The 16,844-nt window shown below is 39.7% G+C and overlaps 1 protein-coding gene and 1 long non-coding RNA gene across 10 annotated transcripts; both read left to right on the top strand.

Annotated features, from left to right (window-relative positions):
• Window positions 1–2,223: 2,223 nt before the first annotated feature.
• Window positions 2,224–3,165, top strand: LOC112164275. The gene has a single exon (XM_024300495.1). It carries the CDS (start codon window positions 2,224–2,226, stop codon window positions 3,163–3,165), a length of 942 nt encoding a protein of 313 aa, XP_024156263.1.
• An 8,816-nt stretch (window positions 3,166–11,981) lies between these two features.
• LOC112167498 lies at window positions 11,982–16,392 on the top strand. 9 transcript variants are annotated; one of them, XR_002923810.2, is made up of 8 exons: window positions 11,982–12,566; window positions 12,858–12,929; window positions 13,049–13,138; window positions 14,706–14,849; window positions 15,186–15,306; window positions 15,401–15,502; window positions 15,698–15,825; window positions 15,965–16,392. It is a non-coding gene; the product is annotated as an uncharacterized LOC112167498 (long non-coding RNA). The 9 variants fall into 9 exon arrangements; XR_002923808.2 differs by having other exon boundaries at window positions 13,049–13,142; XR_005799169.1 differs by lacking the exons at window positions 12,858–12,929; window positions 13,049–13,138 and having other exon boundaries at window positions 11,982–12,353; window positions 12,452–12,566.
• The last annotated feature ends 452 nt before the right edge of the window (window positions 16,393–16,844 follow it).

Raw genomic sequence — 16,844 nt, 5'->3', positions numbered from 1 at the left:
TACCAATTGTAAAACTACCTAGAGAAATATCAGTAACAGTACATCATCTTCTTCCTTGGTTTTTTGGTTTTCTTAGAATTTCTACTTTCTTATATTTTTTTTTAGGGCTAAATACAAATTACTACCCTGTGGTTTAGGTCCAAAATCAATTCAGTCCCTGAACTTCTAATTTCATCAAAAACAACCCTGCACTTTCAATTTTGATCTAATAGGTCCAATTTGTTAGTTTTCCGACAATTGAGTTATTTAACTTGTTAACGTGGCTCATATATGGCCTATATTTTATGATGTGGTGTCGAGGTGGTCTATATAGTCAATTTAGGAGTGAGTCCTACTATTAAAAATAAATAGTTTTTCAACAAATAATCCGACTATAACTTGAACCCATAACAGAATATTAACGAATTGGACCTATTAGATCAAAATTGAAAGTGGAGAGGTGTTTTTGATGAAATTAGAAGTCCAGGGACTGAATTGATTTTGAACCTAAATCACAGGGTACTAACTAGTATTTAGCCCTTTTTTTTATGTTTTACCGTGAATTTCAATATGGTATCAAAGCCCATGGAGGCCTGACCATCGCTCACCTCCATTGATTTCCGCTGCTATTTTTATCAGTTCGTCAATTTCATTCTTCAAAACCCTAGATTGATTCAGTTATGTACAATTACCAATTCAAGTTACCAATTTTTTTGTACAATTACGAAGAAAACTCAAGATTTGTATAGTTTCCGATGAATAAATATCAAAGTCTCTATTATATCTGTAGCTGTACATTCTCAGTTCCTTAGTTCCCTTACTTTTCAAGAAGCCTGTTTGAAGATTCAAGTTGGTTTCCCTTACTTATAGAGTTATAGGAGCATTTGCCTAAGCATAATTAGTTACAATGAGCCACGCTCATACTACCGCTAGCGGCACCAACAACTATCGAGTGTGTGATCTACGGAAACACAACCAAACAGGCTATCACCTGAGCTCCGGCTCATCCCGAGATCACTGCTGACGCGCCGCGCCAAGATCACCTTGCTAAAGCATCAGAGGCTGGGGACTGAAGCATATCAGTCCCACATCAAAAACAAGGAAGAGACCAGTCTCTTCTCCACCTATAAAAGGTCTACTCCTCTCTCCTTATTAATTACGCATTTACTAGTTACCTAACGTTATTCTGTCAACACAAATACATTGACTGACTTAGGCATCGGAGAAGAGAAGATTGCCCACTGCGGTCTCCCTCTGACGCCCTTTGTATTTTATTTGACAGATAGCGGAAACAACAAGAAAATCACAAGTAGCGGTTCGCCTCTCGAACCCACGTTGATTAGGATTTGGTTACTGCTGAATCTTAGACATTAACATTGGCGCTGTCTGTGGGAATCCTTAAGCAAAAGGTCACCCCACCACAACAATCACCATGACTAATGATAGCGGGGGAATCGCCGAAGAACAAGCGGACCAGTCTATCAAGCCCCAACCCACCAACCCCACGACTAACATTAACCCAGCGGCTAATGTTAACCGCGCGCTATTCAACACTCCGGTCAACCCTAGCATGGAACCCCAGGACACCCCCAGATACCACAAACTAAAACTACAGCGGAGGCTAGTCCAGGCAGCAGTCGCTGCCCACCAGGCCGGGACCTCACCGCTATGTATAAGCTAGCATTGGTAAACCTTTCACAAGGCAAACAGGGAGCACGAGCAAGAGCGCAAGGAAAAGGCTGAAGCCCAAAAGCAAGTGGCCACGCTGATGTCAAAATTCGACTAACTGAAGAAGGAGCTGGAGGCAAACACTAACCCAGCGCAGAGCGAGCAACCACACAGTACCAGACGTAGTCGACCCAGCAGCGGAAGACTAATACCCACCCCAGTCATACAAATGCAAGTCCCGCTGAACCTATCTGAACTGTCCCCCACCTCTACCACGCTTGATGATGGAACAAGAAGCGGAATCACAACCGCGCACCAACCCCAACCAGAGCAAGAACTGAGGGCAACCCGCCTGCCCCTAGGTAAGAGTTAGCTCAGCGGAACCTCCAAGCGGGACCCGCTGGCAATGCAACCGCTCTAATATTAGAAAGGATGCAGCAACTAGAGCAAAGACTAATCCAGGCCAAGATAGGCGCCTCAACGCCAATTCAAAATCCACTCTTTGCATTGAGGCCAAAGCCATTCACCGCCAGGATCCTACAAGCTGTCTAGCCAGCACATGCAAAGACACCAAAGATGTCACAGTACAACGGCCTCACTGATCCCTTCATCCATATGGACACCTTCAACAAAGTCACTAACCACAAGGGATTCGATGACGCCACCCTCTGCCACTTATTCAGTGAGACGTTGGATAGTGAGGCAATGAGCTGGTTCTTCGAGTGCCCACCAGGATCCATCGACCCATTCCATGCACCATCAAACGCTGTCCTGTCGCGGTTCATCCTATTGGCCGCCGAACATCACAACACTAGCCAATTGTTTAGCGTCAAACAGGGCGCAGAGGAAACGCTAAAGGCATTTGTCACTAGGTGGAGAGCAGTGGCATCTCGGTGCCGCGATCTTGATAAAACAATGGCACTGGTAGCCTTTAAGCAAGGACTCCTAAAGGGACCATTTCTCTATCATCTCAACTACAATTATCCAAATGTCGCATATGACCACGTCATAAGAGAGGCCGTCCTCCACGTGCTGGCAGAATTCATCACATACGGAGAAACCCCACCACCTCCGCCAACGCCAGCAAAGTCCACTCGGCCTTCCTCCAACCAGCAGGAGACCACTAACAAAACCCCTGCCACACCGCTGACTGACAAAAAGAGAGAGTGGCAACAAAACAACTACCAAAGCAAGCGGCAAAAGGACCAACATTACCACAGCAAGAGCAATCGCTCATCCCACGGGGATAACCGTAGCAAACAGACGGAGTCCTTCAAGCAGTATGCAGTGTTAACAGTCCTCACGGCCTCGTATGAAGAGATATACGATCAATGCAAGGACCAAATCTCACCGCCACCACCAAGAAAATACCCGAGGATGGGAAAACCGAGGAACACCTGCAAGTGGTGCAAGTACCACGAGGACAGCGGTCACAACACAACCAATTGCAATGCTCTGAAAACGGCAATCAAGACTTTGTATCGAGATGGCAAACTGGAACAGTTCAAGGTACGATAACCACTGCCAGTGGTCGCCAACATCGAGCCCATGCGCCGTATCAACACTAACAACGGCGGTGCCCCGATCACCAACATGTCTCATATGGCAAGAAATCGTTATGCTCGCGCCAACCACCCCAAAGAAGTTTGCAACATCCGCTATGAAAGATCCGCTAAGCTACTAAGATCTGGGTGCGAACCCATAACCTTCTTGGAAGAAGAAGAGCATGGAGTACATCTCCCCCACGACGATCCATTCCTCATCGATGCCATGCTCGATAAATGGTCAGTACGAAGGGTCCTCGTTGACAGCGGGTCCGCCGTAAATGTCATCTTCAATGGTTACTACAACCAACTCCAACGGAACAGAAAGCTACTCTAGGATCACGAACCGTTGCTCAGCTTCTCTGGCAACATCACACAACCACTAGGTTCTGACTACATGCGCCTAGCCATCGGCGCTAGCGCATGCACGGAAGAGGTACATACAAAATTTATTGTTGTCGATTGCTTCAATTCCTACAATACCATCATCGGCCGACCGACACTCAACAAGCTGAAGTGCATCATTGCAAGGTATATGCTTCTCATGAAGTTCCCTACACCCAACAACACGAGTTGTGTGAAAGAAAGCCAATAGTTAGCGCGGGAGTGCTACTCAATAACTGTGGCGCAGTCAACACGTGGCCATGAGATCCTAACGGTAGGAAATCATGTGCCGCTGACGGATGCAATTGAAAACCCTAGAGACGGCGAAGAGAAATATGTAAAAAAGGAACCTGTCAACCTGGAAACATCCTCGTAGGTCATCAGCATCTCTGATGAACACCCTAAGCGAACGTTCCGCATCAGCCCCAACTTTCCCCCGAGATAGTGGCGAAACTCGCAAAATTTCTGCAAGACAACGCCGCTGTATTCGCATGGTCCTACGCCGACATTCCAGGCATCTCTCCTGAAATCATCACGCACAAGTTAAGTATTAAGCCATCTTTTTATCCAATCAAACAGAAGAGAAAGGCTTTTGATGAAGAAAGATATCGTGCGATTGGGGAAGAGGTCACAAAGCTGCAAGGCATTGCGTTCATCCGCCAAGTCAATTATCCCTAATGGATTTCCAACTTGGTCATAGTAAAAAAGCCTAGCGGAAAATGGCGAATGTTTGTAGACTTCAAAGGTCTTAACAAGGCATGCCCCAAGGATAGTTTCCCGCTACCCCGCATTGACCAGCTGGTCGACGCAACAGACGGACATGATCTGCTCAGCATGATGGACATTTTCTCCTGATACAACCAAATCAAGATGCACCTCGGCGACCAAGAATGCACCACCTTCACAACCGACAAGGGCCTATACTGCTACAATGTCATGCATTTCGGATTGAAGAACACCGGAGCAACATACTAGCGGTTGATGAATGCCATGTTCGCGGAGCACCTTGGCAAAATAATAGAGGTCTACATGGACGACATGTTAGTCAAGAGCATAAAGGCCAGCGGACACGTGGCAAACCTCCGCATCATATTCGCCATTCTCTTGGCCTATGGTATGCAGCTCAACCCCGAAAAATGTTTTTTCGGCATCACCGCTAGCAAATTTTTGGGCTACATCGTTAGTGAACGAGGCATAGAGGCTAACCCTGACAAGGTGCAAGCCATCCTCAACATGAAATCTCCGCTGTGGAAGGTGCACGTTCAGAGCCTCCAGGGCAAGCTAACCGCCCTTTCTCGGTTCATCTACAAACTCACCGGTAGATGTCTCCCATTATTCAAAGCCATGAAGAGGACCCACAAGAAGGAAATTGACTGGACCCCGGATTGTGAGGTGGCGTTCCAAAGTTTGAAGGAATATTTAGCGACAATCCCACTCTTCTCCATTCCCTTACAAGGTGAGGTACTCTACCTATATCTAGCGGAAAGAACGCTAAGGCAGATTCTCTGGCAAGATTGGCAACAATTTAACCACTCCAAAGTCCGGCGGACACAAGGGTGGAATGCCTTGACAAGCCAAGCATCACCAAAACCCTAGTGGAAATATTCAACATTGAGGTCAATCCTACTTGGATGGATGAGATAATTGAATACAAGCGCAATGGAACGCTGCCAGCCAACAAGGTCGAAGCACAACAACTTAAGCGGAGAGTAACCCGCTCTAACATGCAGAACGGCAAGCTTTACCGCCAAGGGTTCACCCATCCCAATCTCTGATGCCTAACCCTAGAAGAAGGAAAGTTTGTTCTGGTAATGATACACGCTGGGGAATGTGGAAATCACTCAGGCATTAGATCTTTGGCCAATCACACTATGCGGCAAGGGTACTTTTGGCCCAGGCTCAGCGACAACGCCAGAGAAGTATCCAACCCCTGCCACAAGTGTCAGCAATACGCTGACCTCCCTCATGCCCCGGCAGAGCCCCTCTCGATAATCATCGGCTTATGGATTCATTCCACTTGAGGCCTCAACCTAGTTAGCAAGTTACCAACCGCTAGGGCCAATTCAAGTACATCATCGTTGCCATCAATTACAACAGCAAATGGATAGAAGTAGAACCGCTGACACCAATAACTACCGCCAAAGTAACCCACTTCCTCTGGAAGAACTTCTATTGCTGGTACGGCGTGCCCCATACCATCATCACGGACAATGGAGCACAGTTTAATAACAAGGAGATCATATCTTTTACCTCTAATCTGGGCACCAAGACGAGCTTTGCATCTGTGGCGCACCCCCAAACCAACGGACATGTTGAAGTAGCAAACAAGATAATCAAGAAGCTGCTAAAAAAGAAACTCGATAATGCCAAGGGTTTAAGGGCGGAGAAGCTCCCAAAGGTCCTGTGGGCCATCAGGACAACCCTGACAACGGTGAAACGCCGTTCTGCATAATGTTCGGTACCGAGGCCGTCCTACCCATTGAAGTCACCCAACCTACAGCTAGGGTCGAGGGCCACTACTCCGAGACCAATGTCGAGGGCATCAACCTCGACAAGGATCTCCTTAAAGAAAAATGCCACAGGGCCTACTTGCACAATTTGCAAAACAAGCAGCGGGTGTCGCATTTCTACAACGCCAAAGTTAAAACCCGGAACCTCCAACTGCGGGACTGGGTAATGAAGGAAGTCATTCCACTACCAACAACACTCCGTCCCACTTGGGAAGGACCATATAAAATAATAGAAGTCGTCAGCCCCGGCACTTTCTACTTAAGGGACAAGGACTGCGTCACAACGACCCACCCTTGGAATACCGAACACCTCTGATACTACTACAAGTAGTCATACCAATGACCCACGAGCATCTTGACTTAGCTAAATTTTTGCACAATATTTTGCTAAGGCACTACTGCAAAAACCACATATAAAGACACTTTTTTTTCACAGAGTCCTAATAAGCTTATGAGGATGACTTAAAAAAATAGAAGCAATAGTTTGCTCGCCCTGCCTAATTTTTTTGGTCAAAAGTTGAACTTCCCACCTTTTTTTTTTCCAACACATAGTCGCACTTTGACCCCTCTCTCTCTCTCAGTTTCTCTGTGCATCTCTTCCTCGTCGAACACATTGGAGCTCTGATTCTTCAGCTCTGAGAGAAACAAATCTCACCATAGATGGATAACTCTCTCTTCTTCCTAATCTGTCTATAGCCTTTTCTTTTTGCCATATCTATATGCTCTATGCAGATCATAATGTGACGGTGGCTTTCTCCTATATGGTCTTCCCGTTGTCTCTCCCCAAACCTCCAACCTAGCCGCTGTCCCTAGAGCCTCCGACCCCCTCCATGATGCCATTGTCGTGAACGACGAGTTGTGCGTCGCGCCCTTCATCAATGGCGGAGTCTCTGGTATGCTTGCTACCTCCGTCATCCAACCCATCGATACTATCAAGGTGAGTGTTGAAATTCATCAAGATTGTTACTTTTGTGAGATTTGGATTGGACCCATGATTCCAACTCGGGTCTTTGAGCTTAAAGTTAGTTTCTTTTTATCAGTTTCAGATCTGTGATTTGTGGGTCTATTTTGGATTTTGATTTTTTTGTAGTGGGGAAAAACGAACACATAGCAGGCATGCCTTTCTTATTACTCTCTGACCATATATATGTCTTTTGGGTTTTGCTCTAAATGTTTATTGAAACTCTCCGTTCTGTGTTGCAGTGCTGAGAAGGCTGGGAGTGAAGAGCTTGGAGATAAAGAAAGCAGAGCAGCTTGAAACCGTGGCCTCACTCATAATCCCTGGAGGAGAGAGCACCACCATGGCTAAGCTCGCCAAGTACCACAACCTGATCTCTCTATCACTCACCCAAACAGTCTCTATTATTTGTTGATTTGTTTAAAGCTTTTTACTTTATTACTCCCGGGCTCAATATGTATATGCATGTTTCTGCAACTGCCGATACTTTTAGTATTTGTTGATTTGTTTAAAGCTTTTTACTTTATTACTCCCGGGCTCAATATGTATATGCATGTTTCTGCAACTGTCGATACTTTTAGTATATCAGTAAATGGGGATTAGGTGAAAATGAGGATTGTTCTAGAAATGGTGTAATTTGGCTATATGGGTTTTGTTCTTTGGTGCTTTAGGTATATAGGAGTGGTGGAATTGTGAACTATATCAGCTTGCCTAATATAATCACAAACGACACAGGAGGTAAAGGAAATGAAGTAGATTATAGCATTATTTGAAATCCTAGTTCATTTTGGTAAGTACATTGTTGTATGTTTAATTAGACGAGCATATATAGATACCTATGTTTCCAGATAGTCATTAACTTTTCTTTTCTAGGTCGTTCTGCTCCTAGGAACCAAACTTAAATACATTACTAACATTACTGTTTTGGACCTTGTGGAATGCATTTGAGCTCGCCTTCTTCGTTTGGGTTCCAGTAAGTTTTTCTTTCCCATCCTCCAGATTTTGGTGAAGTTCAATATTTAAAATTTTACATAGCTTATGATAGAGCATCCTTGTGGTTTTTCTTAGGCCCAATTCGAAGTAAAATTGTGCTACCGCAAGCACACCGTGATCATTGTTACAAGAGTTTTCTTAGCGTAAGAGTACCGAAAACTTTGCATTCTAATCACTTTAAAGTTATTTAAAGAAAGATGATAATTATGTTATAGATTATTGAGCATGCCTTGTTCGCATTAGTGACCCTAAATCCCTTTTAATTTCTCAGGGTGACCACCCAAGTCCTCTACAGCTACATTACTCTTCCTTGTAACACAGGTGAAGTATATTTGAACTGTTGGTTATAACTATACATATTGCTCTAACCAGAAAAATATGTATAGTTATGCTTTTTTATCCTGGGATTATCCCATGATGCCTATTAGATCTCATTCTGCGAATGACTTGCTTTTCCTGTATTACTATGCTTTGGCTAATGTGGGTGGTTTAATTTTTCTTCTGACAAAGTATGATGCTGATATAAACCCCAAGAAGAAACTGTCAACCCTATGGTCGATGTGTTGGGGTATATAGAAAATAGAATATTTAAGGGAGATATATTTATGGATATAGAAAAATGGAGAAAGGGAAAATAGAAGAAAAACTTTGAGGTACGACTTGAGTCGTTTCCTTAAAGTGTTATTTGCCCCCACTCAATGAATTTGCTAAAGGGTTCTTGGAAAATCACTTCCAGGATACAATAAAGTTTGGAATCTGCGATAAGCAAAATCGAGGAATTCCCTTAGAGACTACTAGAAGGAAATTGTATGATTATAAGAGAAGAAGAGGGAGAAGAGAGGAGTCAATTGCAGAATGATTTGATGATGAAAACTGGTGGCATGTACTGCTCTTTATATAGAGATCAAGAGGTGACAAAGACACCCTTTCAATTTAAACATAATTGTTCAACATAAAGTATGTACCTCTTCATAATTTTATCTTGTCTTTTCTCTATAATCATAATCATAAATCTGATTATATATATTGTCAACCATCATACCTCTTCAATTAATTATGTAATATATTTTATATATATAACTGAAATTTCCAACAATCCTCCCCAATTTCAAAATATATATAAAATTTGAAATTGACATAATTCTCTCAGTTCAACTCTTCTTATAGTCATACATATAAGATCACGCATACAAGAAAGGTGTCTTTCGAATTAAACCTTCAATTAGTGTAAGTAAGTCAAAGTATGAACGAAAACCTTGGTGGTCGCAACTTAAACCAAGTCCTCTTATGTTAATACCGGATTTACCACACACATGATCATATTAAATTTCCTTAAAGCAAATTCTACACCAATTAAGCACTATTATGGCCTTGTGCTTCATCCCGGTTTCATGAACATTTACAAGATAAAACCCAACTCTTGGTAGAAGCGGCACCACTTCTTATGTTCATCTAGGTGAGGTTTCATCTCATGTCCCTGCTACTATAGACATAAACTATGAACCTCATTAAGAGAAATTATCTCATCCTCCTCAACGTAGCAGTTTTGCACTGATAATCCTGGAACAGGCTCTGTAATTAATTTTCAGTGCTTCTACAATCACATACATTAACTTGTTATTACCCATTAAACTTTTAACTAGTGATGTTCTAGAGAAAGTTCGGTTACCATTACTGGTGACTTAATTAGGTAAAGGTTTTAGCCCCATTCCACTAGATGTTTTAACTACTAAATCTCTCGAGAGTGCTTTTGTAAACGGATCCGCCAAATTATTATTCGACTTAACATAGGTAATATTGATAATTCCATCTGTTATCAATTGTTGGACATACTCATGTCTCAAGCTAATATGTCTAGACTTTCCATTGTATACCTAATTACTATATGCTCTAGACAATGTAGACTCACTATCGCAGTACAAAGTAATGGATGGCATCGGTTGTGGAGTGTATGGTGCTGTTTTCTGATGTACAATCCCATGCTCTTCACAGAAAAAATCAAATTCATTTGAAAAATATTCACCCCCTCTATCACTACGAAGACATTTAATTTTCTTACCTATTTGATTTTCTACTTCAACCTTGTAACGTTTAAAACATGCAAATGCTTCATCTTTACTAGACAAAAGATATACATAAGTGAATCTAGAGCAATCATCAATGAATGTCATGAAATATCTTTTTCCTCCTCTAGTCAAAACACCATTAAACTCACAGATATCTGAATGTATCAAATCTAGTAAATTAACATTTCTTTCAGTCATTGGAAAAGGTTTCTTAGTCATCTTTGCTTGAATGCAGATTTTACATTTATTGCTAATATCATTGTTGCAACTAATCAAACCATGTGTTTGCATGTATTTCAAAGATTTATAATTTATATGTGCTAAACGTAAATGCCATAGATGAGAAGAATACGATATAAACAGAAGAATTCACTTTATTATTAATAATACTAAGTTTGTACATCCCATCACAAGAATAACCCTTCCCAACAAACATCTCATTCTTAGACATTATTACTTTGTCAGATTCTAGCACGGTTTTTATACTGCTTTTACAAATGAGATTTGCAGACACAAGATTCTTTCTTATTTCTGGAACATGCAGAACATTCATTAAAGTCACTTTCTTTCCTAAAGTGAACTGTAGTTCAACAATTCCTTTTCCTAAGACTTTGGCAGAATTATGATTTTCCATTAAGATCTCTTGATTAGTTGTTGTCACTTCATATTTCTTGAATTGTGCTTTGTCATTGCACACATGAACGATAGCTCCAGAATCATACCACCAATCAGAGGAATTTATTGTTGATGCCAGGTTGAGTTCAGTAAGCATGCCTATATTCATGGTGGATATCATTGCCACAATATCGCTTTCAGTATCTTCCACCATGTTTGCACCGTTTGTCTTTTTGGCATATTGCTCACTATACTTTCTATGTCTACAGTTACGAATGTAATGGCCTTTCTTTCCACAATGGAAACAATCCTTGTTTTCATTCGACTTCTTGTTGGAGTAGTTGGTTTTCTTGAACTTCCCTTTGTCATTTTTCACTTTGAAGTGCTTTTGATATTTTGTTGCTTCCACATTGTGAACTTTGGAGAAATCTTGAGAGGAAAAACTCTTATCCCGATTTCTAGTTTCTTCTTCAATTTGAATGCTCTTTTGCTGATTCTCCAAACTCATATCTTCTACCATGTGCAAAAGTTTCTTTCTATAATTATTCCATGTTTGGGGTAATTTATGCATAATAGCCCCAACTATCATAGTATCAGGAATAATTATTTTCAGTTCACGAAGCTTTGATACCAATACCAGTAACTCGTGAACTTGGTCTAGGATGGGCTTATGGTCAAACATAGTGAATTCATAATATTTAAACATAAAAAATTTATCGGTACCTTTCTTCTCTGTGGTATATTTGTGCTAAAGAGCTTCCCATATTTATCTTGGAGATTTGATGTGTGTGTACAAATCATACAAGTGGTCTGTCAAGGTACCTAAGATGTGTCCTCTACAAGCCAATTCATCTTCCTCGCGTTTCTTTCGATCAGCAATTATTTGTTCAGTGTCTTTATCACTTGGTTCAGGCAGGGGATGCAACTTTGGATCCAATACATATAGGACATTTAGAACAGTAAGCATGAATCGCATCTTGTCCTTCCATCGAGTGAAATTTGTTCCATCAAATTTGTCTAACTTGTAGACATCTTGGTTGATAATACTCATAGACATATTTCCAGACTTGTTCTCCATAATGAAAATAACACACTACAAGAATAAGTTAATCACACGACACATGAGTTCTACTCAGCCAACACATCGTCATTTGGTAAATTTAAGAGATTTCAGACAACACTAATAAGGAGATCTGTTGTCTGAAAAACAAAAAAACAAAAAATTAATTTACATTTATTTGAGTGAAAACACTCACAACCTAGCCCATCTGAAAGTGTTCCCTCCTTAGCTAAAAAAATCAGGTCACTCTCCCTCCCAAGTCGCTCTCAGCCTCTCTCTCACTCGCCATCGTTCTCAGCCTCTCTCTCACTCCCCATTGCTCTTAGCCTAAATCCCGCTCACCCTCTCACCCTTGTCGAGTCTCTCAGCCTCGTCTCTCTCCGTCGCGCGCGCCTTCAGTCTCTCCACCACGGGTTCTCTCTCCATCAGTCTCCCTCAGTCGCGACTCCATACACTACTAAAAACAATTGCATTCACTTCGGCAATTTACAACGGCATTGGTTTCCGTAGCTTTGGTTATCGCCAGTTGTCTCTCATCTCCTCTTTCATGCTCATCGATTGTGTTGCTCTTTGATTGTAATTTGGTTTTGTGCGAATTTTGATCTGATTTGGGTGGATTTAGTTTGGGTCTGTATAGGGCTCAAGATCTAATTTTGATTTGGATTTCTTTCTAGGTTTTCAGGGTTTGTGATTACATTGTTTTGAAACCCATCTTGATTACCCGTTTTCTGGCCAAAGATCGACGAGATCTCTCTCCTCTCCGTCAACTCCTCCTCCTCCTTCGCTCCGGTTCGTTCTCTCTCTCTCCCATTCCAATTCGTTTTGGTTCTCCATTAATTTTGTGAACTACTACAGGGGTTTGAAGGGTTTAGGTTAATGTTGATGTTTAGGTTGATAATTGCACAATATTAGTCTTAGTTTTGTTAGTTTAGCAAGATTGATACCTGCATATACTGAAAGTATCAAATTTTAGTTAAGGTTGTGAAGATATTGGACATTGCTATTTTAATTAAGTGTGTTGAATATTGGCTTGTCTTGAATTCAATTGATTTATTTTGATTTGTGGTTTTGAATTTGCAGGATAATTTTGTAGGAATAAAGCTACAATTTTTGTAGCTGCATTTCATTTTGGTTTAAGAACTGTTGTCTGTGGTAGGAATAAAGCTACAATTTTTTGGACAAAATCATTCTTCAAATTTCAGAACTAATATAGCAGGAGGTGGTTTTCTTGTGGGTTAAAGTTTGTATTGTTATGCTTTGTGGGTATCAAGTTTCTCCGAACGTTCATTGCAAACAACTCCAGAGGATTCTGCATTTGTTGAATGGAATTGGATTTTGATGCCCAGATTCAGAACTCAAATGTGGGTGTGTAAAGAATCCAGCTTTTTTTTTTGTTTTTTGTTGGTTGGTTGGAAGTCAATGTTTATGGATCTGAAATATGGAGGGTTATATATGCCAATATAGATAGATGGACATAAATCTTGATAGAGCTTGTTAATGCTTTGCTTTTGTTAAACTGTTTCCTTTTCTTTTGTTTGGTTTGTTGCATAAAGTTTGGTGTTCATTTTAGTTACAGAAGTGTGGTTTATTTACAGACAAAGTTGATCGCCCTGTGAGTACAGCTATTTACTTATTGCTGCCATCTAGGAATGTTTCAAGCCTTCATCGCATACCGTATGCAGAAACATGGCATTTCTCCTAGCTCTAATTATGGCTTATAACTGAAATATTTAAATTTGAAGTAGCTACATTCGTTGGCTATAACCACCTTTACCACACCTACATAGCTAGGAGATGATTGTATTACCTATATATGCCTGGAATGTGTTTGCTACATTGTTATTACTTGAGGGATTTCATGTCGGTGGCTGTATGATTGAGATTTGTAAGTATAGACAATTGGGGCATGATGAAGCTTTGCCAATATTGTTAGAATTAAAGCCCGAAAATCAAGGATAATAGCTTTGCTTGCAGAGCCAAAATGCAGTTGAGTATTTTCAGCTGCAATACTTAATATGGATTTGGCATTGGAAATTTGAATTAGACACAGATAGCTTTTATGTACCTTCTCTTGTTAACTTGATAGCTTTTATGAACTTTCTCTTGTTAACTTTTTTCATAGAAGTTAGTCAAATTACATTTGCAATCAACGTGGAGATTTCTATACAATCAAGTTCTCTGAGATGTTCTTGTGTTTGTCCCATCTTTTAGCCAAGCAATATAGTGCTTTTAACAGATCACACAGTTTTGCTTTTCTGGGTAAGCTTGAATGTCACTGCCATCATATTTAGATCTGAACACAATTTGATTCAATACCATTTGATTTTATGGATATTTATTGCTTATCTTTCAACTTCTGGTTTGAATGAAAGTTGAATCGTAGACTCAATGTTAGTAGTCTTAAGTTTCATAATTGGTTCTTGAGTCTATTTAGTTAGAAGTGTGATGCAGCATTTAGCATTTTTACTACTGTGGTTATCTTGTCTGTCTGTCAGTGGGATTTCATTGTCATTCTAGCATTTAGCATTTAGCATTTAGCATATTTGTCTGTCTGTCTGTGCTTAAGCAGCTCGCCACCAAGGTTTGTAGCTGTGAATTTGCAATTCTGGGTTGTGTTTGTTATATGGGGTTGCGATTCTTTTGTTTATGTTGATTGGTAATATGATTGTTATTTTGTAATAGGGAGTTGATTGATTGTTTGTGTTTAAGTTTCCAGTGTCTTGGTTTCAATTATGGGTTTCTTTGTTGGTGTAATTGTTTATTTGGCAATGAATTGTGTTTGTGCAGTGAAATCCATAACTACCACAAACAGAAGTTTGGTGAAAAAAGAAGAAGAGATATTTAGGAGTATATATATACACCAACTAAAATTCAAGATTTGCATCGATTTGTTTAATGTTTTAACATGTTCATGTTTTTCTTGGTCAGAGAGTCAGATCCAAGTAGCTGCACATTGATATTATAATGCAGCAGCGAACAAACGGGATTAAATATGGAACTATGGAAGTAGGGAAAGACATGCAGGCCTTGGGAGTCATAAATTGTTTCTATTGATAGACCAAAACAATGCAGGTTAAATTTCGTTGATTTTAATTTATGCTTTTGTCCAAGGACAAAAACATGTTTGCTCACAACAAATATATGGTATCAACAGCATGGGCATTTGCTTCCCTGCTTAATCTTCAAGCATGCATATAATTAACTTGCTCAATTATAGGTGGAGAAGAAGGAGAAGGATATATTAGTTCAGTTTTGACACTGTTGATCTGAATGCAATGCTTATTATCTATCAACATTCCTTTTGCTTTCTTCTTGATTTAGTATTATATTCTTCTTAACATAGAAGAACATCTAATCCCTTTTCTATAATCATCCAAAATAAAAGAACAAAATAATTTTCATGATCAGGAAGTTGCCATTCTAGAGGCTTATTCGTGAAATTGCCCAGGTCTTCAAGGTATATATACATACAATCTATTGATGACTCTTCAACTCAATACAAACATAAGCCAAAGAGGGCTCATACAATGTATGAAATTAATTGGATTTTCTGTAATTATATTATAAATGACACATAATGATAATGTTTTTGTTTCTTATAAATTTTGTTTTTGTATTTGCAGATTTTAATCGGCTCAATGTCGATATTGAACTGTTGAAATGTTCATTGGACTTTGTTGTATCACAGGTCTTGTGCAGCAGTAAAAAAGAATTTGTGCAGTAAGGTAATTTTATTTTCAACCCATAAGAGAGGCACAGGTCTGATCTCTTTGGTTTTCTAATAATTTTATTTTCATTTTACATATTTCTGCTTCTTGCTGATAGACATTATTCTATGCTCTTTTTACTGGTCTGAAGTTCTATGATTGATATGAGTAATGACGGAAACATTCTAACACTATGATTTTCTTTTGTTCCAGTCTTTTCGCTGCAGGAATGGAAAGGCTTAGCTTTTCGATAAAGTTAAGTGTTAAATCAAAGCTGTGCATGCGCTTATATCTACCTGATTTTTTCTTTAGGCAATTGAAGGTTTTTACTTAAAAGACATGTAAGTGTTGTATGAAAAATAGTAATTATACAGATTCTTTTCGTATGCATGCCTAGGTTTGTATAAATTCCAATTCCAATTCCTAACTGCCTAAGAAGACGCATCAATTTCATTTGATTGAGTTCTTTTGTCTGTGTAGGAATTTTGACAGAAATAATTTTACTGGTAGCTTCTCTTCCATACTTGTGCAAAATCTGGAGGCAGTTTGAGAGCATATGAAGCTATACCAAGGCTATTAGAGATGTAGGAGTCTTCAATGTTGGTATACGGAGATAATAATAAAGGCATACAGAGGAAGCTTGCCTTGACCACACTGCTGGCTTAGTTGCTGTGCGTAAATAGTACTATCGTATCTAGTAGTTGGTGACTTATTTTGGTAACCTCCTTGATTGTACAAGATAGACAATATTACTTGCTAGATTAAGGTTACTTTTGGTTAGGATTGTTGGATTTGATCATATCTTGATATAGATATGTATTTTTGGAAATGTTTTAGATTGGCGATGTAAGAGACAAATGGCATTGATATATGATGATGTCTTATTTTAGATTTGTTTGGGATATGAATGTTAATACTTGCAACAATTATGAAAAGTCAATTTAGTTAAGATAACTGTAGTTTCCAAATACAACAGAAGAGTTCACAAAACCATTGTCTGAGATCCACTTACATATCACATCTAAAAACAACAAATAATACATGTTGTCTGAACTTGATTTCAGACAACAGAAATAACAAATTGACGTTATGTGATCTCTATTCCGGTAACATATATAATAAAATTACTGTCGTCTGATGCTGAAATCAGACAACAGATATAACAATAATATGTTGAGTAAGATTCATAAACCACAACTAAATATAATAAAAACTGTGGTCTGAGTTGCTATTAGACGACATATCCCATCAGTGGACTGTTATACCTTATGCAAATCCTACAACACAAACAAATTACTAACTGTTGTCTGAGTTCCTATCAGACGATAGATTCCTAAATCTTCTGATGTTTTATTTGCAT

The sequence above is a fragment of the Rosa chinensis genome, chromosome 5 (genome assembly GCF_002994745.2).
Source record: "Rosa chinensis cultivar Old Blush chromosome 5, RchiOBHm-V2, whole genome shotgun sequence".
In the NCBI taxonomy this organism is placed as follows: Eukaryota; Viridiplantae; Streptophyta; class Magnoliopsida; order Rosales; family Rosaceae; genus Rosa; species Rosa chinensis.
This window is presented reverse-complemented; position numbering and strand designations above follow the sequence as displayed.

Coding starts and splice junctions, on each gene's coding strand:
- LOC112164275 (XM_024300495.1), top strand. CDS start 2,224: ATGTCACAGTACAACGGCCTCACTGATCCCTTCATCCATATGGACACC.